Consider the following 23410-nt stretch of genomic DNA (forward strand, 5'->3'; position numbering starts at 1 on the left):
GTCAAGACCCTAGATCGGTTTATATGGCAGCTATATCAAAACATGGACCGATTTGGCCCATTTACAATACCAATACCGACCTACACGGCTAGCTTTATTTCTCCGAAATTTAGCGTTCTTTCGACAGACAGACGGACGATTACGAATATATATACTTTATGGGGTCTTAGTATATCCCCATCCTGTGGTGGTGGGTATAACAAACTGCTACAACCAAAATAACGAGTTCTCCATAGATTGGACCACATATTTACCTTGCTTAACCTTTATGCTATTCGAAATTAAACACAATCCCGAACATTATTTTCATTGAATTTCATTAATTTTTTGTATTGAATTTGTTTCAAACTTAAAATCGAATAATACATGATTTGTCCTTTTATTTCTCTATCGAACATATTTAAAAGTCCTTTTCTAGAAGAATATAAGCCTTAAATGATTACTTTGTATTCTATATGTATGCGTCGAATATGAATGTGATGAATGGGTGTTTCTATGTGAAAGTGTATAAATAACAAAGTAAAAGCTTTAAAATAAGCATTAAAACTATATGAGTAACTTATATTAATAAAAGTCTTCTGTTTGAAAGGTATGTATGGCTATACCATTAAGCGAGTTTACGGCTCTGAAAACTTTCAAAGTTTAAGAGAGTCTTCTCCATGGAATGATTCGTGGGTATTTTGTATTGAAATAAATTTGTGATGGAATGTTAAAAAGAAAAAAGAAAATAATAAATTATTTTTGTAAAAATCAATCATCCTCTTCCTCATCTGTCAATTGAGGCATGGGCATGTGTAGAGTCATAAGTTCGTTGTTGCCATTCATTAGTGGAGCGGGGCTTTCGACTTCGTCATTGTCATTGGAGGAATCCGATGAGGAGTCACTATCATCCTCATCATCATCATCGTCGTCGTCATCATCATCAGATCCCGCCGATTGTGATTGTTCGTCGTGGAGTTGCATTTGTAGTTGAAGCTCCTGCTGTTGATGGTGCAACTCAATTGCCCTGTCATCGTCTTGTTCCTCTGCCTGATGATAGTTTTCTGATTCGTTTTCTCTCTCTTCGGTTTCTGCGTTCTCTTGGGCATTTAATTCATGTTCAGCATGTGTATGATGTTCCTGAGCGAGGTCTTCCTCGGAATACATAATATTTTCCAGTTCCGGTTCATTTTGTTCCTGCTCAGCCTCGGCATATTCCATATCTGCAACATTGGAATTGTCTTCGGGACTAGGCTCCAAGTTCTGGGATTCTCGTCTTACTTTGTGGTAACGCTGGGATTTTTCCTCCATGATAGCCTCTTTGAGATTGGTTGCATTTTCGCTCTCCTCTTCTCTTCTGCTAGCACCTAAGGTACCCACAAGTTCCTTAACCGACCTCATAATTTCAAAAGTCTGAATTTGGAAAGTCTCCATAATCATGCGATCTTGTTGCATTTGGAATTCGTGTTCTCTTTGCATCAATTCTTGTTGCTTGTTAAAGAAATCCTTCATCATTTGCGTCTGAACTTTTCTCAGTGTAGTACTGAAGTCAACAATGACACTCTGCAAGAGTTTGCCATAGCCATGGTCTTGTCTCTGTGGCCGTTTTGGACCCATTTCGGGTGTAGGACCAAAATCATTAGGGAGTTTTCTTAATTTCGTTGGACCCGCATGACCTTGAGGACAATCAAGTCTTCGCTTACGATGGATACCATTGTGATAAATACTGCCATTGTCTTGCATAAACGAATGACCGCTTGTCGAGGGTCCATCGTCATATCTACTGGGGGTATGGGGGGGTGAAAAGGACTCATCCAAATCGGGTATTAGCCGATCAGGTCTTAAGGAGTAGGGAGTTTTACGCATTGGCACTTGCTTAAGCTTTGGGTAGCTAGGTGAGGGTGTGGAGGACGATCGATTCGATTGCATGTCTTTAAGTAAACGCATGGAATGGATGTGGCCGTGAATTTGACTGGGCTGCGTCGTTGGTTTTGGCAAAAGCTTGGGTTGTGAGTATTTCGTTGAACCACTAGTGGCTGCACAGTTCTTTGTCATTGGGTCGGTAAGTGAGGAAAGATTGGCGATGCGTATGGGGCGAGGTTGTGGAGGCATTGTAAGAGGTGGTGGCGGCCGACTGCTGGCTGCCAAAGCATTTGTTGCATGGGCGGTCTTGCTGGCGAATGGAGCCACTCGCAATGGGGGCATTTGGGCATTGATACGCGGTGTAGGTGAATGTTGGCGACCATTTGGCGTTGAAGTAATCATTGAAAGACTTTTTGGTGGTCGTCCCCGACCGCGATATGGTATTTCCAGAACTTTCTTCGACTGATTTGCTGGAATGGCATTTTCTTGTTTGTCTTTCTGTGGCGGTTTCTCGAAAACTTCTTTCAATGACTTTTTATCTGGCACTATTTTTTCATTGTTATTCTCGATAGCATCGTAGCCTGAAAAGAAAAATGCAAAATTTTGAAATTATAAAGAATGTATAGCCAAAAACGTTAAAAAAAACGCAACTCGCATAAGATCCGAAGGCTTGTTTATCATAGCACTTAATCAAACAGAAATGAACCAACTAAGGGGCGTGTTATGGTAAATAATTAGAGATTTAGTAAGTAGCACGGAACTCCTAACTTAGATTTTCTTTTTTTATAACCTAAACCACTACTGTGGTACAGGGTATTATAACTTTGTGAATTTGTTTGTAACACCCAAAAGGAAGAGAGATAGACCCATTGATAAGTATACCGATCGACTCAGAATCACTTTCTGATTCGATTTAGCAATGTCTGTCTGTCTGTCCGTCCGTCTGTCCATCTGTTCATGTTAATTTGTGTACAAAGTACAGGTTGCCGTTTTCATCCGATCGTTTTCAAATTTTTCAGACCTGGATATATCTCTCATATATATGTTCGTCCGATTTTCAGTAATAATGCAATAAAATAGTCATTTGTTAACCGATTCTCTCGAAATTTGGCAGGAAGAATTTTTTTACGACTCTCGACCGGTGAATTTCATGGAAATCGGTTTAGATTTAGAAATAGCTGTCATATATATATATATATATATATATATATATCACCTGATTTTAACTTCTAGAGCCATAGCAAGCGCATCTTGCCAAAATTTTGCAAAACGCCTTTCTCGACGACTGCCACAGTATCTGAGGAGTTCGCTCGAAATCGGTTCAGATTTAGATATAGCTGCCATATACATGTTCGTCCGATTTTGAGAAATATTGTAAAAAGGGGATCATTTGTTATCCGATTCTGTCCAAATTTAGCGAAAACGATTTTCTTATGACTCTCAATATTACTGGTGAAGTTCATAGAAATCGGCCAGATTTAGATATAGCTGTCATATATGTATATCGCCAGATTTTCACCCCAAGAGCCACTGCAAGCGCATTGTTTGACCAATCTTGCCAACATTTTGCACAACGTTTCCTAGACGACTACCACACTATCTGAGAAGTCGGCTCGGAATTGGTTCAGAATTAGATATAGCTCTCATATATATGTTCGTCAGATTTTGGGTAATTTGCTATGATGTGGTCATTTGTCAACTGTAGTTTTACAGTTTGAACATATTTGCGCGCTGAGGTCCATCAAAATTGGTTCAGAATTGGATATAGGTCCCACATTGTACTTATAGGGTAGGTGTAGGGTATTATACAGTCGGCACCGCCCGAATTTTGCCCTTCCTTGCTGGTTTCATTCCCGTCGGTCTATAACTGGTATAGCTCGCATGGTTTAAGTTTAGTTTTTAGTATTTAGATCGCACAACAAGCCGATTACTGACTTAGATGTATGTCCAAAGTGACATGGAGCGGATTAAGATCCCCAAACTAACCTAACTAAATCGAGAGATCGGTCTATATGGCAGCTATATCCAAATCTGGACCGGCCAAATAGAAGAAGGATGTCGAAGGGCCTAACACAAGTCACTGTCCCAAATTTCGGTGACATCGGACAATAAATGCGCCTTTTATGGGCCCAAAACCTTAAATATAGAGATCCGTCTATATGGCAGCTATATCCAAATCTGGACCGATATAAGCCAATTTAAGAAAAGATGTCGAATGGCCTAAGGCAACTCATAGTCCCAAATTTCAAAATAATCGGATAATAAATGTGGTTTTTATGGGCCTAAGACTCTAAATCGGTAGATCGGTCTATATGGCAGCTATATCCAAATTGCAGAAGTATGTAGAGGGGTTTATTTGAACTCACTGTCCCAAATTTCGGTGACATCGGACAATAAATGCGCCTTTTATGGGCCCAAAACCTTAAATAGAGAGATCCGTCTATATGGCAGCTATATCCAAATCTGGACCGATCTGGGCCAAACTGAAGAAGAATGTCGAAGGGCCTAACACAACTCACTGTCCCAAATTTCAGCAAAATTGGATAATAAATGTGGCTTTTATGGGCCTAAGATCCTACATCAACGGATCGGTCTATATGGGGCTATATCAAGATATAGTCCAATATAGTCAATCTTTGAACTTGACCTGCTTATGGACAAAAAAAGAATCTGTGCAAAGTTTCAGCTCAATATCTCTACTTTAAAGACTGTAGCGTGATTTCAACAGACAATCGGACAGACGGACGGACATGACTAGATCGTCTTATATTTTTACGCTGATCAAGAATATATATATTTTATAGGGTCGGAAATGAATATTTCGATGGGTTGCAAATGGAATGACTAAATGAATATACCCCCATCCTTCGGTGGTGGGTATAAAAAAGTCATTAAAAGATTTTTGTCAAAATGAAAATAGTTGCTAATTTTATACCTGTATCACTGGGCTCGCTTTTAACCAGACCCATCTCTAAGCCAAATGATTGTGTGCTTTCATTTTGTTCCGTGCTGTTTACCGATTGGGTATTATCTGGACCAACACTTCCACTACAATCGGCAGCATTGAGTGTTGTGCTTCCGCCGGCGGCACTGGAATTATCACCATCCATTGATCCGGCTGTAGAATTTCCATTTTCATTCAATCCCTGATAGTAGTTAGAGATCATTTGGTGGAGAACATTGAAGATTTCCTGTGGTATCATACGCGGCACCACGCCGTTACGGCGCGATGTCATATAGGTGCTTTTTAAAAATTTCCATTTGGTCCATATCTGTACGTGTGACTTCTTGACAAAACCATTTTTGTGCATTATCACCTCAATGTCCTTGAATATATTTTCACTTTTCACAGTTTTGTCATTGAGTTTTTCCAGAGCGTTGGTCTGTTGCATTATGCAGAGCATTTCCATGACTTCATCGTTGCGCCAGAGATTCCGTTCATTTCGCTCTCTAGCTGAACCATTTTGGCTGTGACTTAACATTTCTTGCTTAGAAATGGGTGTAAGGAGTGCATCGACATCGCCAATGACTCCAGTTCCAGCAGCGGCTGTTTTGAGTAGTTTATTGATGTGGTTATGTTGCGGCATCTTCTTAAATATCGGTTTAACCTCAAGACCAGAATTGTTGAATTCCATCATGGATATAATATTGGCATCGGAATGTCGTGATTGTGGCAATAGCATGATAAGAGTTTTAAATGTGCTGGGCCTTCACTTTTGGAATGTCTTGATATCCAAAATCTGAAAGAAAAGATAAATGTAAGGTTAGAAATTTTGCGAAAATATTGAATATTGTTATGATCTATTACATGATTGTAAAGAATCGGCATAGGTACCAAAATTCAGCCACAGTTGTCTTCTCAACTCGATTAAAGGAGCGATCAAGAGTATGGAAATGCTACTGAAGCCAAAAAATGCGGCATAGCGACGCAGCGAGCGAAGGAAAGAATTCCTCCGATAGCATTTCCTGGCGAAACATGGTGAATCGAGAAGTTATAGAGCTAGAATGAAGTTTTGGGAATTCTACCAATGAAACAGCGAAACGATAGTCTTGCAGGGACAAAACAAGTAAAAGCGTGCTAAGTTCGGCCGGGCCGAATCTTATATACCCTCCACCATGGACCGCATTTGTCGAGTTCTTTTCTCGGTGTCTCTTTTTAGGCAAAAAAGGAAAGGAAATGATAAAAGACAACAATTGCTATCCTATTGGAGCTATATCAAGTATGGTCCGATTCGGAATGGAATGAATGTTGGAGACCACAGTAGAAGTCATTGTGAAAAATTTCAGCCAAATCGAATAAGGATTTCGCCCTTTAGGGGCTCAAAAAGTAAAATAGGGAGATCGTTTTATAGGCGAGCTGTATTAGTTTATAGACCAATTCGGACCGTATGTGACACGTATGTTGAAGGTCATGGGAGAATCCGTTGTACAAAATTTAACCCAAATCGGATAATAATTGCGCCCTACAGAGTCTCAAGAAGTCAAGATTCCAGATCGAATTATATGGCAGCTATATCAGGTTATGGACCGATTTGAATCATACTTTGCACAGTTGTTGAAAGTCATAAGGAAACACGTCGTTCAAAATTTTAGTGAAATCGGATAGGATTTGCGCCTTCTAAAAGCTCAAGAAGTCAAGACTCCAGATCGGTTTATACAACAGCTATATCTGATCATGTATCGATTTCAGCCAAATCGGATAATAATTGCGTGCTCTAGTGGCTCAAGATTCAAGATCGGTTTATATGGCAGCTATATTAGGTTATGGACCGATTTGAACCATATTTGGCACAGTTTTAGCCAAATCGGATAGGAATTGCACCCTCGAGAGAAAACACTGGCGCTGCATAACTTACCACAGACCATCCAATTGGTTTGTTTGTGGGCAACAAGGTTTCTTTGTCAGCACTCCAAGTGCTGCCGACAAGTAACCGAGGTAAGGTTTAAGTGGCAGTCTACCATCAGAAGGAAGATGGCTTCTAGTTTTAGATTTTTACGCTGATCAAGAATATATATACTTTATAGGGTCGGAAATGGATATTTCGATGTGTTGCAAACGGAATGACAAAATGAATATACCGTCGGTGGTGGGTATAAAAATACATATTTATAAAATGAAAATGTTTTCAAAAAAATCGCTCTTTTTTTACAAAAAACTTTGGAAGGCAAATAGTTTTATTTAAAATACTTAGCTATTTCCCACTGTAGGACATATGGAGGAGGAGAAAATCTTTAACCCCACCGAAGGCCGCGAATTTTTTCCAACTTTGGAAGGTAAATTTATTTAAAATAACAATAAAAATTTCGTATATTTTTCTAATAGGGGTCAAAATTCTCAAGACTCCATATGTCCCCGGGTTAAAATTTTGAACATTTGACTACATATTCGTAATCTAATAATCAATACCTTTCATTTGATACCCATATTGCCTAGGTCGAACTACCTCCCTCCGATTTTGGCCCCTAGGGGACCGGATTTTGGCCTCTAGGGGGTCCACGGACCCGAGCCCCAAAAACGGACTACATATTCGGGTTCCTGGGGACAAAATTAGGGGGTATGCCAAAAATTAGATTTTTTTGCGAACTACCCCGTAAAATACAGTTTTGCCCCGATTTCCAACAATTTCAATATGTTTTCGTCCCCAGGCAAAAAATATTTCTGTGCTAAATTTTAAGAAAATCCGATCAAATATGCGATCTTTACTATATACATGCATTAACAGGGACAGACAATGGGTCTATCTCCTCTCTACTTAGTTATAATATCCTGTTTTTGCTGTTGCAGCAGTGTGTTGTACACTGAGGCGGCTGCCCTTGTCGCTAAAGTACTCCATCGGGTCAACCCGGTACATGCAACACAGTAGTGTTGTAGGGTATAATGAGACCATTTCTGATTTCTCTTGACACTCACTGTATGTAAACATTCACAAATAGGGTGCCATCTAGCAACTAATTTGTAAATAGCAACGTACTGAATATGGATTTTCATACGGTTTTCATTGTCAATAGGGGAAAATTAATATTTGCGGCAACGCCAAATGTACCACATTGAAGAATTTTAACATTTAATTTTTAAAACAATATGAATAAATATTTCAAACATTCAACATTTATTTACAATTTTTACAGACAAAACAAAACAAAACACACACACAGCCGAACATGAAACGAATGGTCATAGTTATTTGTTTAGTGAGTAGGTAAGAGCACAAAGCTAAATGACATTTGGAGAGAACCGATTCATTGTCTCTCTTTGTGGTGGTGCGCCAAAAATCGTCGTAAATATTCTCTTGCAAAGTTAATTACACGTGATTTTTTCCAACAAAAAGCAACCGAGAGAGAAGGCACACAAGAGTATTTGAAAAAAAAAACAACCACGAAATATGGAAGTAAAATAGATTTTCATTTTTTCACAATTACAATCCATGTTTTTTTAGTCGCAACAATGCAAAATGTAATCTAAAACTCACTTACATATATATAATAATGCACTCATAATTTCCAACATTTTGCTTTTTTAACACTTTGAATCCAGCAAATTATGTAGATAAATAATTTAAAATAAAAAAAAAATAATCTCAATACCACAGTGGTTGAAAACCCACCGACAACGATGAATACAATAACCGAAATGTTTTGAGAAAACTTCGAAACCAGAGAGCAACCTAGAGGGCTGCCAACAATCGCCACCACCACCTAAAAGCTGAGCAACCAGGCGGGGGGCTGCGAACTAACATTTCAATACTGGTCGTAATGAAAGAACAGTTTTTGAGAAATTAAGAAAAAAAAAAACAAAAAACACCAACACACAGAACAGAACAGAGCGAAGAAACTGAATGACAACGAGGAGAGTACGAAAACTTTGAACGAAACATAGTAGTTAAATAAGATTTGACGAATATGACAATTAGTTTTGAGAAATACACACAAATATTATATAATTTCAATTTAAATGTTTGCGATTGTGATTCATCATGACATTTTTCAAAGATATGAGGAAATACTTAGTTGAAAAAAATATGTTGACTTATTGATTTTATACGAAAATGTCTTACTACTTCGTCATAGGTAGATTTACGGCCTTATTCACAAAACTTAATAAAGTCTTAAAATAGGTTTATATGACAGTTCCATAAAGGAAATCTGTCAAATAAACCTATTTCAAATCTACATTAAATTTTGTAAATAAGGCCGTTAATATTTTAAAAATGCTTGCCGCTTAAATTAGCTTACACAACTAAATGTTTGTCCATTATTAAATTATCTCATTTTCATTACGTTCCTCCAAAACTTTTGCTGGCGTTGCTTGGCCATGAGTTCCCAAACTGTTAAACTTAAAGTAAAACTGCAGCAGTAGATGTCGATTGAAAATAGGTCGAATGAGTCATTTGATTGTAGAACAAGTAAAAAGGTGTTAAGTTCGGCCGGGCCGAACTTTGGATACCCACCACCTCGGGTATATATGTGAACAACATTTCGTCAAAATCCAGTGAAAAATGCATTCATTATGCCCCATAGTAGCTATATAGACATATCATCCGATTTAGACCAAATGCTTATAAGTACAAGTCATTGTTCAACCGAGACATCTGTCTATATGGTAGCTATATCCAAATCTAGTTCGATCTGAGCCAAATTGAAGACAAACATCGAAGGGCCCAATACAACTCACTGTCCCAAATTTCGTCGACATCGGACAATTAATGCGCTTTTTTAGGTCCAAAACCTTAAATCGAGAGATCGGTCTATATGGCAGCTATATCCAAATCTGAACCGATCAGGGCCAAATTGAAGAAAGATGTCGAATGGCCTAAGGCAATTTACTGACCCAAATTTCAACAAAATTGGATAATAAATGCGGCTTTTATGGGTCTAGGACCCTAAATCTGAGGATCGGTCTATATGGCAGCTATATCCAAATTTGGACCGATCTGAGCCAAATTGACGAAGGATGTCGAAGGGCCCAACGCAACTCACTGTCCCAAATTTTAGCAAATTCGGATAATAAATGTGGCTTTTATGGGCCTAAGACCCTAAATAGGAGGATCGGTCTATATGGCAGCTACCAAATTGACGAAGGATGTCGAAGGGCCTAACACAAATCACTGTCCCAAATTTCAGCAAAATCGAATAATAAATGTGTCTTTTATGGGCCTAAGACCCTAAATCGGAGGATCAGTCTATATGGCAGCTATATCCAAATTTGGACCGATCTGGGCCAAATTGACGAAGGATGTCGAAGGACCCAACGCAACTCACTGTCCCAAATATGAGCAAAATCGGATAATAAATGTGGCTATTATGGGCCTAAGACCCTAAATCGGCGGATCGGTCTATATGGGGGCTATATCAAGATATAGTTCGATATAGCTCATCTTCGAACTTAACCTGCTTATGGACAAAAAAAAAGAGTCTGTGCAAAATTTCAGCTCAATATCTCTATTCTTAAAGACTGTAGCGTGATTTCAACAGACATACGGACGGACATGTCTAGATCGTCTTAGATTTTTACGCTGATCAAGAATATATATACTTTATAGGGTCGGAAATGGATATTTCGATGTGTTGCAAACGGAATGACAAAATGAATATACCCCCATCCTTCGGTGGTGGGCATAAAAAAACGAGTTAAGTTCGGCCAGGTCGAATCTATGCACTCTTTATCTTAGGCTGTGTGCCAATTGATAGCAAAGTTGTAGGGTTTGTAAACATATGGCGTTTGGTGCGGTGAACAATTTTTGAGTTGCCCATGGGCTAGCTAGATTTTTGACAGAAGCAATGTAAATTTTGACGTTTATAGAGCAGAGTTCCATGTTGATAGTTGTGAATAGATTCGCAGGCCTAATTCAAGTTGCAAACGGCGGTTACTAACCACTTACACACACACACTGAGCCAAATTTGTTATTAAAAACAGAAACAGCAGTAATGTCGGTTTTCTCATTTTCAGCCGACAAAAACTGGTATTTTAGCAAAAATTTTTGCTGGTTTGAATAACAAATTTGGTTGAGAGTAGCTGAATATATCTCAATAAAAAAAAATTATTAGCAAAACAACAAAACAAAATTACTCTAAGCGCCACAAGTTTCAAGGCGCTATAGGCAGAATGAGCGCGTTGAGGAGCGTCGCGTTGACAAATGCAACTCTGCAAACAAATGTTTTAAATCAATCAACTCGCAAAAGTTAAACAATTTTTAACTTTGACGACCAAAAACACTACTTCAAGTGTGGCAACACCGAATGACGCTCTGTTTTAAGTGTCAAAGTTGAAAACTTTTTAACTTCCCCGTTGGCTTGTGGAATTTGAGATGCATTTTCGCAACGCGACGCTCAAAACCAAAGCTTAAAGCGCTCATTCTGTTTTGGCCTTAAATCCGTCATTTCGCCGTTGACAAATCTTGAAATGACGTAATAAATAACGGTATCTCATTTGTACAAAAAATGCAAATGTATGTGTGCAAAAATTTTTGCAAATTTGCTCAAATTGTTGCCGGAAGTCGTTCAAAGTACCGGCAGAGAGTGTGTTTGGTAATTGAGAGCTTGCAAATTTCTGCTGGAGGGTTTTTCCCCAGCAGAAATTTGCAGCATCGAACAGCTGTTTTATGAAATTCAGCTGTGTAATTTAAATAAAAAGCAAAAGAGAGTAAAGGCTGTTCTTACATTCCAGCAAATTTTTAATAGAAAAGTACACGAACAGACCTAAGATATCATTTCAAAATTGGCATTGTTCTCAACACAACCAAAGAAACTTGCCCTCGTGTGTGTACGTTTGCAAGTAGAATGAGAGAAAGAGAAACACAAACAAAGAGAACGTACAAAAAAATGTGGTTGTTTGCTGTGAATGTAAACACAGAACTGACATCTTAATACCGTCAAAGTGGCCGGCTCTTTTCAGCCGTTTGCGTGAGAACATCTTTATTAGTCCCAAAGATATCCAATATGTAAAGATACAGTATTCCAATTGCGTCTTTTGGATGCCAGATTATTAATATATATTAAGTATACCGATCGACTCAGAATCACTTTCTGATTCGATTTAGCTATGTATGTCCGTCTGCCCATGTTAATTTGTGTTGAAAGTACAGGCCGCAGTTTTCATCCGATCGTCTTAAAATTTGGTACAGGCATGTTTTCAACCTATAGACGAAGCCTATTGAAATTGGAAAAAACCGGTTCAGATTTGGATATAGCTCCCATATATATGTTCGTCCGATTTGCAGTAATAATGCAATAAAATGGTTATTTGTTACCCGATTCTCTCGAAATTTGGCAGGAAGGATTTTCTTATGACTCGAAATTACTGGTGAATTTCATAGAAATCGGTTCAGATTTAGATGTAGCTCTCACATATATATATCGCCCGATTTTCGCCCGATCCTAGAGCCACTGCAAGCACATTTATTGACCAATCTTCCCAAAACATCGTACAATGATTTCCTCGGCACCTGCCACATTATCCGAGAAGTTTGCTCGAAATCGGTTCAGAATTAAATATAGCTCCCATGTATATGTTCGTCAGATTTTGGGTAATTTTCAATATAGTTGTAATTTGTCAACCGTAGTTATTACAGTTTGAACATATTTGCTCGAAATTTTATACGGATTTTTTAATAACCCATCTGAAAACATCCGCCGAGGTCCACCAAAATTAGTTCAGAATTGGATATAGCTCCCACATTGTACTTATAGGTTAGGTGTGGGGTATTATACAGTCGGCACTGCCGGACTTTTGCCCTTCCTTACTGGTTTTTTATTGTTTATTATTATTATTATTATTGTACTAGATTTGAGCTCAAACTTGAAACAATGTGATCGAGCATATAATTTTTTTACTCTTAGATAAATTCGTTTCATATTATTTGTTACTTTCCTCTCTTGATTTTCTTACGACTGTTGTGTATGTGTATAGGTATTTGGAGTGCGAAAATACCGAAATCAAAAAAAGTATAAATACTGTTTTTTATCACATCGTTAGCAGTTCTTTCAATTTTGAAATATACAAAAAATTGCGCAACATAGGTATACTTTTTTTGAAACATTTATTGTATGTAGGTGTATTGGGCGAATGTGTGTACGAGGGCTAATATATAAGTTTCTGGCCTAGGCAACACCAATTGTTGCCAGGTGCAATTTGACATTTTCATTGTAGAGTTTGATATTTTCTAACATAATTGTACTAAGAACGTTTTAACGTAAGAATTAACTCGTAAACATTTTCACACGACCATTTTTATACCCATCACAGTTTGCAACACATCGAAATATCCATTTCCGACCCTATAAAGTATATATATTCTTGATCAGCGTAAAAATCTAAGACGATCTAGCCATGTCTGTCTATTGAAATCACGCTACAGGCTTTGAAAATAGAGATATTGAGCTGAAACTTTGAACAGATTCTTTCTTTGTCCATAAGCAGGTTAAGTTCGAAGATGGGCTATATCGGACTATATCTTGATTAGCCCCCATATAGACCGGTCTTAGGCCCATAAAAGGCGAATTTATTGTCCGATTTCGTCAAAATTTGGGACAGTGAGTTGTGTTAAGCACTTCAATATTCTTCTTCAAATTGGCACAGATCGGTCCAGATTTGAATATAGTTACCATATAGACCGATCTCTCGATATAAGATTTTGGGCTCAAAAATGGCGCATTTATTGACCGATTTCGCCGAAATTCGGGAGAGTAATTTGCTTTAGGCCCTTTGGATATAGCAGCCATATAGACCGATCTCTCGATTTAAGGTTTTGGGCCCATAAAAGACGCATTTATTGTCCGATTTCGTCGAAATATGGGACAGTGAGTTGCGTTAGGCTCCGATTTTGCCGAAATTTGGGACAGTGAGTTGTGTTAGGCCCTTCGACATCCCTCTTCAATTTTGGCCAGATCGATTCAGATTTGGATGTAGCTGCCATATAGACCGATCTCTCGATTTAAGGTTTTGGGCCCATAAAAGGCGCATTTATTGTCCGATTTCGTCGAAATATGGGACAGTGAGTTACGTTAGGCTCTTTGACACTCCTATTCAATTTGTTCAGATTTGGATATATCTGCCATATAGACCGATCTCTCAATTTAAAGTTTTGGGCCCCAAAAAGACGCATTTATTTTCCGATTTCGCCGAAATTTGGGACAGTGAGTTGCGTTAAGCCCTTCGACAGCCCTCCTCAATTTTGCCCAGATCGGTTCAAATTTGGATATAGCTGCCATATAGACCGATCTTTCGATTCTTGGCCCCAAAAAAGGTGCATTTATAATACGATTTAACTGAAATTTGACACTGTGACTTATGTTAGGCTTTTCGACATATGGTCGTATATGGTTCAGATCGGTCTACATTTGGATATAGCTATCAAAAAGACCAAATTGGTCCAAATCGGACCATATTTCGATAAAGCTGCTATGGGGGCATAAATTATGCATTTTTCACCGGATTATGACGAAAGATGGTGGAACTTAAGGCCTTTTTACTCGTTTACTTTACTTTCGACGTGAATTATCATGACAATAGTGCATTGATGAACTTAAATATTTGTATGGCAATGACACACCTTTCAATAGCAACTGGAATTCAGTCATGGCCAACGCTCGCTCAAGTCAAATTCCGGGATGGCAGTCCGAAAGTGGCCGTTGTGCCAGAGAACATTGATGCCGTGCGTGAACTTATAATGCAAGTTCGTCATGTGACATACTGTGAGATAAAAGTATCCTTGAGCATTTCTTTCCCCAGCATACATTCGATATTGCATGAACACCTTGCCGTAAAAAGATTTGTTCTCGTTGGATTCCGCATAATTTCACAATCGCTCAAAAACAAAGTTAAAAATATTTTACCTTTTGACCATTGCTTTTGTTTCCAGAGTTGCATTTTTCAACGCAACGCTCAAAAACAAAGCTCAACGCAGTCACTCTGTTTTAGCCTTGGGTGGTACATCACAATTTGATTGCCTGAAGTATTGGAAAAAATTCGAAAAACGAGCAAGAGAAGACGAATCATTATTCAGCATGACAATGCAAGCTCTCACACATCGGCTCAAACCAGTACCTTTTTGACCCGTCAAAACGTCGAATTGGTGGGTCATCCGCCGTACTGCCCTGACTTGTCATCCAATGACTTCCGTCTATTCACGCGTATTAAGATAAAATTGCGCGGTCAATGAAAAAGTGCTTCGACAATTGGTTTGAGAGCACGCAAAAGTGTTAAATCATGTTGGAGGACACTTTGAAAGAAAAACAAGTAAAAGCGTGCTAAGTTCGGCCGGGCCGAATCTTACATACCCTCCACCATGGATCGCATTTGCCGAGTTCTTCTCCCGGCATCTCTTCTTAGGCAAAAAAGGATATAAGAAAAGATTTGCTTTGCTATTATTATATTATTACATGTTGGAGACCTGTGTAAAATGTCAGCCAATTCGAATAAGAATTGCGCCCTTTGGGGGCTCAAGAAGTGAAATAGAGAGATCGATTTATATGGGAGCAGTATCGGGCTATAGACCGATTCAGATCATAATAAACACCTATGTTGATGGTCATGAGAGGATCCGTAGTACATAATTTCAGGCAAATCGGATAATAATTGCGACCTCTAGAGGCTCAAGAAGTCAAGATCCCAGATCGGTTTATATGGCAGCTATATCAGGTTATGAACCGATTTGAACCATACTTGGGACACTTGTTGGATATCAGAACAAAACACGTCGTGCAAAATTTCATTCCAATCGGAGAAGAATTGCGCACTCTAAAGGCTCAAGAAGTCAAGACCCAAGATCGGTTTATATGGCAGCTATATCAGGTTATGGACCGATTTGAACCATACTTGGCAAATTTATTGGATATCATAACAAAACACGTCGTGCAAAATTTCATTCCAATCAGATAAGAATTGCGCAATCTAAAGGCTCAAGAAGTCAAGACCCAAGATCGGTTGATATGGCAGCTATAACAGGTTATGAGCCGATTTGAACTATACTTGGCACAGTTGTTGGATATCATAACCAAACACGTCGTGCAAAATTTCATTCCAATCGGATAAGAATTGCGCACTCTAGAGGCTCAAGAAGTCAAGACCCAAGATCGGTTTATATGGCAGCTATATCAAAACATGGACCGATATGGCCTATTTACAATACCAACCTACCTACCTACCTACACTAATAAGAAGTATTTGTGCAAAATTTCAAGCGGTTAGCTTTACTCTTTCGGAAGTTAGCGTGCTTTCGACAGACAGACGGACAGACGGACGGACATGGCTAGATCGACAAAAAAAGTCGCGACGATCAAGAATATATATACTTTATGGGGTCTCAGGCGAATATTTCGAGTAGTTACAAACAGAGTGACGAAATTAGTATACCCCCCATCTTATGGTGGAGGGTATAAAAAAAACATTTTTGTTGATACAAATTTGCATTTTAATTACAAGGCCAGAAATTTATATAGCAAACCTCGTATCGCATTTTGGTACGATATACCTACATATATTGGCAAAAATATATTTGAATTTAACATTTTTTGAGTCTCCCACACAATACAGAATTTTCTTTATAAGTATGTATACACATTAGGGTGCCTCGATTTTGTGTACTCAATTTTAACCTTGAAATGTAATGAGAGGTCAATTAAAAATTGGAGAAAACTGTGCACTGAAGGAAAAATTTACATCTGCAATGACAAAGATTTAATATTAATTCAGTACCAACGAAGGACATTATTAACAAATATTGTCACCATTGCAAAATGTTTTTTTTTTTTAATTAAACAACGAAACTCTAAGGAAGATGTTCATATAGTAAAAGTTAACAAAGTATCTTGTGTGGGGAGAGATCATAGCGTATTTTGGTGTATTCATGCAAATGCCACTTTTGGAAGCAATGTATTACATAGAATTAATTCCTGAACACTGAATAAATCGTATCGAAGTTGGTAAAAATGTTACATCATTTTCATACCTACCACCGATTCATTATATTCATTTTGTCATTCCGTTTGTGGCACGTCGAAAAATCCATTTCCGACCCTATAAAGTATATATATTCTTGATCGTCGTAAAAATCTGAGATGATCTAGCCATGTCCGTCCGTCTGTCTGTTTAAGTCACGCTACAGCCTTTAAAAATGGAGATATTGAGCTAAAACTTTGCACAGAATCTGCTTTTGTCCATAGGCAGGTTAAGTTCGAAGATGGGCTATATCGGACTATACCTTGATATAGCCCCCATATAGACCGATCTGCCGATTTAAGGTCTTAGGCCATAAAAGCTAAATTTTTTATCCGATTTTGCTGAAGTTTGGCACAGTGAGTTGTGTAAGGCCACTCGACATCCTTCTTAAATTTGGCCCCAATCGGTCCAGATTTGGGTATAGCTGCCATATACACCGATCTCTCGATTTAAGGTCTTGCGTCCATAAAGGGCGCATTTTTTGTCCGATTTACCAAAATTTGACACAGTGAGTTGCGTTAGGTTCTTCGATATTTTTCTGCAATTTGGCCCAGATTGGTCCAGATTTGGATATAGCTGCCATATAGACCGATCTCTAGATTTAAGGTTTTGGGCATTTATTGTCCGATTTCACCGAAATTTAGGACAGTGAGTTGTTAGGGCCTTCGAAATACTTCTTTAATTGGGCCCAGATCGGTCCAGATTTGAATATAGCCGATATATAAACCGATATCTCGATTTAAAGTCTAAGGACCATAAAAGACGCATTTATTGTCCACTCAATACCCGTGCCGAATTTGTTCCAAATCGGGCCATATTTGGATATAGCTGCTATGGGGGCATATATTATGCATTTTTTACCGGTTTATGACGAAAGGTGGTTTGCATGTATACCTCAGGTGGTGGGTATCCAAAGTTCGGCCCGGCCGAACTTAACACCGTTGTGCTTATTTTTAACTTAATTTTTTTAATACTACACATTTATTTATAAGTCAGTAAAAATTGTTGACTCAAAATTTTCTAAAGATCGTTCTAAAATTGTGGCTACTTCAGCCTTAAAGGGGCATATCAGATGAACAAAATGTATGGGAGATTGTATCTATTTAAATTGACTCTTTACAATTTAAATAAAGTTCTTCCTTGAGCTAAAAAGAGTACCATTTTATGGCAACCACAAAACAAATACCAACTGTACCTTGATAACAACGATACATGGATAGCTGTGAGTAGTTACCCAGTGGTCCAGCCAGTAACCAGTTGGCACCATCATCTAGTTCAGTAGCTAACTTTTATAGAAAATTTTGTCTCTGCAGTTCCATGTTACGCAAAATTCGAAAAAATTTAGTTGTTTATACATTTGGCTTTCAAATACTATTTACCGAAATAGTAACAGGTACTGCTGACATGGGTCGGTTTAAATAAATATCGTGCTTCTTACTTGTGAGAAAGAATTTTCGCCTACCATAAAATAAAACATGCCACTGATGGATTCGTAAATCCAGGTTCGAGTACCCTCCACCATAGGATAGGGGTTTACTAATTCCGTTTATAACACCCCGAAATATTCGTCTAAGACCCTATGGAGTATTTATATTCTTGATCGTCAAGATATTTTAAGCCGATCTAGCAATGTCCGTTCGTCCGTCTGTTGAAAGCACAATAACTTTCGAAGGAGTAAAGCTAGGGGATGGAAATTTTGCACAAATACTTCTTATTAGCGTAGGTCGGTTGGGTCTGTAAATGGGATCATATCGGTCCATGTTTTGACATAGCTGCCATATAAACCGATCCTAGATCTTGACTTCATGAGCCACTAAAGGGCGCAATTCTCATCCGATTTGGCAGAACTTTTGCACTAGGTGTTTTATTATGGCTTCCAACAACTGTGCTAAGTATGGTTCAAATCGGTCTGTTACCTGATATAGCTGCATATAAACCGATCTTGGATCTTGATTTTTGAGCCATTAGATGGCGTAATTCTCATCCGAACTGGCTGAAATTTTTCATGAAGTGTTGTTGTATGACTTCCAACAACCGTGCTAAGTATGGATCAAATCGTTACATAACCTGATATAGCTGTCATAAAACCTGATATAGCTGCCATATAAACCGATCTGGGATCTTGACTTCTTGAACCAATAGGGGGCGAAATTTTTATATGATTTATGATTCGTTATGACTTCCAACAACTGTGCTAAGTATGGTTCAAATCGGTCTAAAACCTGATTTAGCTGCCATATAAACCGATCTTGGATCTTGACTTCTTGAGTCACTAGAGGGTGCAATTCTTTCTTCCAACAACTGTGCTAAGTATGGTTCAAGTCGGTCTAAAACCTGATATAGCTGCCATATAAACTGATCTTGGATCTTGACTTCTTGAGCCACTAGAGGGCGCAATTCTTATCCGATTTGGTTGAAATTTATCATGAAATGTTTTGTTATGACTTCCAACAACTGTGCTAAGTATGGTTTAAATCGGTCTAAAACCTGATTTAGCTGCCATATTTGGCTTATATTCTTCCATGACCTTCAATATACGTGTTCAATATGGTCTGAACCGATTTATAACCTGACAGAGCTCCCATATAAACCGATCTCCCGATTATGCTACTTGTGCCCCTACGAGGCGTAATTCTTATCCGAATGGACTAAAAGATTACCCAACGACTTCTACTATAGTCTTCAACATTCAAATCAATTATGGTTTGCATTGGACTATATCAAGTGATATAGCTCCAATAGCATAACAATAGTCGAGGGTATATAAGATTCGGTCTGGCCGAACTTAGCACGCTCTTTTTCTTTAAACTAATTTTAGAAAATTCGTCGGAATATTTTATGTTTTTCTCATTAAAATTTTTTATTAAAAGTGATTTCAACATTTTTTTTTAATTTAATTTAATTGAGAAACTTATTGATGTGCAATAATGCTTACTGCGTTATTCCATCATTAACAAAGTGATGTCGGTAGGCTAGAGGATGAGTGGAAGACAACCCAAATATAAGATGGATGAGTTCAAATCTCGACCACTGACAAAATTTACAAAATTGTTCAAGTAAAGAAAGTGGCAGAGAAAAACCCGATAGAAAGGAGAAAAATAAAAATAATTTTGTCAAACATTGACTTCTGTCAGAAGAAAGCAATTACGTAACTAGTTTGTTGGTACTAGTTCCAGTTAAATTCGCCAGTTGTTTACACTGAAGGTAAACAAAAGTGGAACTATTCCTAATTACTTTGAAACTAGGGAATAAATAGGTTTGGCACTAGTGGCCTGGACTATTGAGATTACCAAACATAAGATGATGAGTTCAAATCTCTTTGCCAACAACTGAAAAAACTTATAAAATAATTTAAGTAGAGAGAGTGGCAGAGGAAAAAACAAGAGTAAGCAGAAAAATAAAAAATTATTTCAAACATTGACAAATGTCAAAAGAAATCAATTACGGAACTAGTTTGTTGGAATTAGCAGAAGTACTAGTATTAGGGTCAACTGATTACTCCAATTTCAACCCCATGTTAAACTCACCAGATTTTTATACTGAAAGTAAACAAAAGTGGAACTAGTCCTGATCTGTGTTACCGTTTTTGGTAGGTTCCTGCCAAAATTATTAGGTTTTTATTCTCTTGGTAGGCCTACCTCAAGTATTGGTAGGTTTTCCCAAGTTATTTACTAAAAAAAATCTCCGGGGATAAATTTTAGTTATTTAGTTATGTCTCTTCTTATCATTTCTTTTCATTCGTTAATAGAGCAGAATAAAACAATGGATGTGAGGGGCCAATTACTGTAAAAAGGAGTCTCACTGCTTCAAATTTCAGGAAAAGACCCGTAAGTTCTGAAATTAATTGTTGTTGTGCTGGCAGTCTGTTGTACACTGAGGCGGCATCCCTTGCCTTTGAAGGACTTCATCGGGTCAATCCGGTACGTATAACCAGCTACCATGGGATTGAAAATTAAAATTGAGATTGAATTTGATTGTAACTGGTATGAACGTTGAGGAATCTCTTCCAAATTTCGTAAATACTAGGTAAGAAATGCGACTTTTTATACCCACCACCATATGATGAGGGTATACGAATATAGTCATTCCGTTTGAAACACCTCGAAATATTTTTCTAAGACCCCATAAAGTACATATGTTCTTGATCGTCTCTTCATTCTAAGTCGACCTAGCCATGTCTGTACGTCCGTCTGTCTAAATCACGATAACGGTCGAACGCGTAAAGCTAGTTGCTTGAAATTGTGCACATATACTGAATATTTATGTAGGTCGTTGTGGATTGCAAATAAGTTATATCGGTTCAGATTTGGATATAGCTCCCATATAAACCGATCTTCCGGTTTGACTCCTTGAACCCCTGGAAGCCGCAGTTTTTGTCCGATTTACCTGAAATTTTTCATGGAATGTTCTGTTAAGACTTCCAACAACTGTGCCAGGTACTGTCCAAATCGATCTATAAGTTAATTTAGCTCCCATATAAACAGATCTCCCGATTTAACTTCTTGAGCCCTTACAAGACCCGGTTTTTGTCCGATTTGCATGTAGTGCTCTGTTATGATTTCCCACAACTGTGCCAAGTACGGTCCAAACTGGTCTATAGACTGATATGGTTCTCATGTCAGCCGATCTCCAGATTTGAAGGACCTAAAACAACTCACTGTCTCAAATTTTGTAATCTTGAGATCAGTCTATATGACAGCTATATCCAAATCTGAGCCAAATTGAAGAAGAATGATGAAGGGCCTTACACATCTCGCTGTCCCAAATTTCGCCGAAATCGGACAATAAATGCGCCTTTTATGTGCCCAAGACATTAAATCGAGAAATCGGTCTATATGGCAGCTATATCCAAATCTGGACCGATCTGTGCCATTTTGCCGAAAGATGTCGAAGGGCCTAACATAACTCATTCTCCCAAATTTTTGCGACATCGGAGAATAAATGCAACTTTTATGGGCCCAAAACCTTCAATCCAGAGATCGGTCTATATGGCCTTTTATGGCCCAAGACCTTAAATCGAGATATCGGTCTATATGGTAGCTATATCCAAATCTGGACCGATTTTGGCCAAATTGAAGATGGATATCGACAGGCCTAACACAACTCAATGTCCAAATTTCAGCAAAATCGGATAATAAATGTGGCTTTTATGGACCAATGACCCTAAATCGGCGGATCGGTCTATATGGGGGCTATAACAAGATATAGTCCGATATAGCCCATCTTCAAACAGAATCTGTGCCAAGTTTCAGCTCAATATCTCTATTCATAAAAGCTGTAGCGTGATTTCAACAGACAGACGGACGGACAGTGATGAAGAATATATATATGTGTTGCAAACGGAATGACAAAATGAAATATACCTAATTTTTGGTTTTTAGAACATTTGGTAGGTTTTGGTCGGGTTTGGTAGGCATTTTCCTAAATTTTGGTAGGAAATTATTTTCTTCAGTGGCAACACTGGTCCTAATTACTTTGGAACTAGTGGCCTGTACTACTGGGTATGTTTACTTTATGCGTGCGTTTTACAGTGGAATTAATTATTAATTCACATAAATCGTATAGTGCAGCATTTTTTAAATATAACACCAATATGCGTTGCCATGATACGTTTTTTTCACAAATTAATGTAACCAACTAACTAATGAAATGTTGACAAAACACATATTAATATAAAATTTTGCTTACTTTTAGCCACTAAGAATGGCGTATCGAAAGCAAAAAACAGCCTTCATTTTTCCCCTCATCATTCAAAAGTGAACGCTTTTCATACGATATTATCCCCTGCGCGCTAATATTTAATGACGAAAGGTGCAAGCAAGCAGGCAAACAATCAAATTGAAATTTGTAGACACAAGCGCAAATTGAGAACGTTCAATTAATCTCTTCAAAAAAAAAAACTCAAAAGCAAAGAGAGCAGAGAAATGGCACAATAAAAAACCAAAATAAACAACCAACAGATGGAGTAAAGAAGTAGACGATTGAGATGGCAAGCAAGAAGAGGGTCCCTTCTACACCTATAAGCCTAGGAGAAGTGACAGAACAAGTTAGAACCAAGAAAATAAATAATAACTTTTTTCCACTTACCCAAACAAATAATGGGAAAACAATTTTCCATTCGATTTTCACTTTTTCACAATTTGTTGTTTTGTAAGAACTTTGCACAGTTTTTATAAAAAAAAATTATTTCTGATTTTTTTAGTTGGTTAAATATTTTGTGGCAATTCTACAACTTTGAATTCAACACTAATGGATGTTTGATGTTGTGTTTGTGTGTGTGTGTGTCTATAGGGAAAATATATGAAAAGCGACATCTTCCTGCTGCTTGTCTCTATGAATCAAAACTGATTTGAAAAAGAAAAACTTGCCGGTTTGGATGCCAAATTCTCAGATACACAAAAACCCACACTCGCACACACTGACTGGCATTCGAAATTTTGTATTCAAGTAAGAATCTGTTTTTGTTTTCTTCTGTCGTCGGAAAAGAATGTAAATGAAAAACGAGAAATGCCACCATGCGAAACTCAGTTGAACACTCTCAATCCCAATATTGTGTTGGGATGAAATAACTATGGAAATCCCATATTGTTCTCCTATTTTTTTTTATGGCTACAAAGCCAGCCCAGCTAGGA

At 37.9% G+C, this 23410-nt stretch overlaps 1 protein-coding gene across 6 annotated transcripts; it reads right to left on the reverse strand.

The window, feature by feature from the left end:
• Window positions 1-296: 296 nt before the first annotated feature.
• Window positions 297-23410, reverse strand: LOC106081641 (uncharacterized). Of its 6 annotated transcripts, none has more exons than XM_013243746.2 (4): window positions 8898-8991; window positions 5651-5842; window positions 4778-5582; window positions 297-2423 (listed from the first exon to the last, which is right to left on the reverse strand). In XM_013243746.2, exons 3-4 carry the CDS (start codon window positions 5523-5525, stop codon window positions 751-753), a joined length of 2421 nt encoding a protein of 806 aa, XP_013099200.2. In that variant the 5' UTR covers window positions 5526-5582; window positions 5651-5842; window positions 8898-8991; the 3' UTR covers window positions 297-750. The 6 variants fall into 6 exon arrangements, with proteins under 6 accessions (XP_013099200.2, XP_059218652.1, XP_059218651.1 ...); XM_059362669.1 differs by lacking the exon at window positions 8898-8991 and adding an exon at window positions 8317-8606; XM_059362668.1 differs by lacking the exon at window positions 8898-8991 and adding an exon at window positions 7754-7950.

This window comes from Stomoxys calcitrans, chromosome 2, assembly GCF_963082655.1.
Source record: "Stomoxys calcitrans chromosome 2, idStoCalc2.1, whole genome shotgun sequence".
NCBI classification, from domain to species: domain Eukaryota; kingdom Metazoa; phylum Arthropoda; class Insecta; order Diptera; family Muscidae; genus Stomoxys; species Stomoxys calcitrans.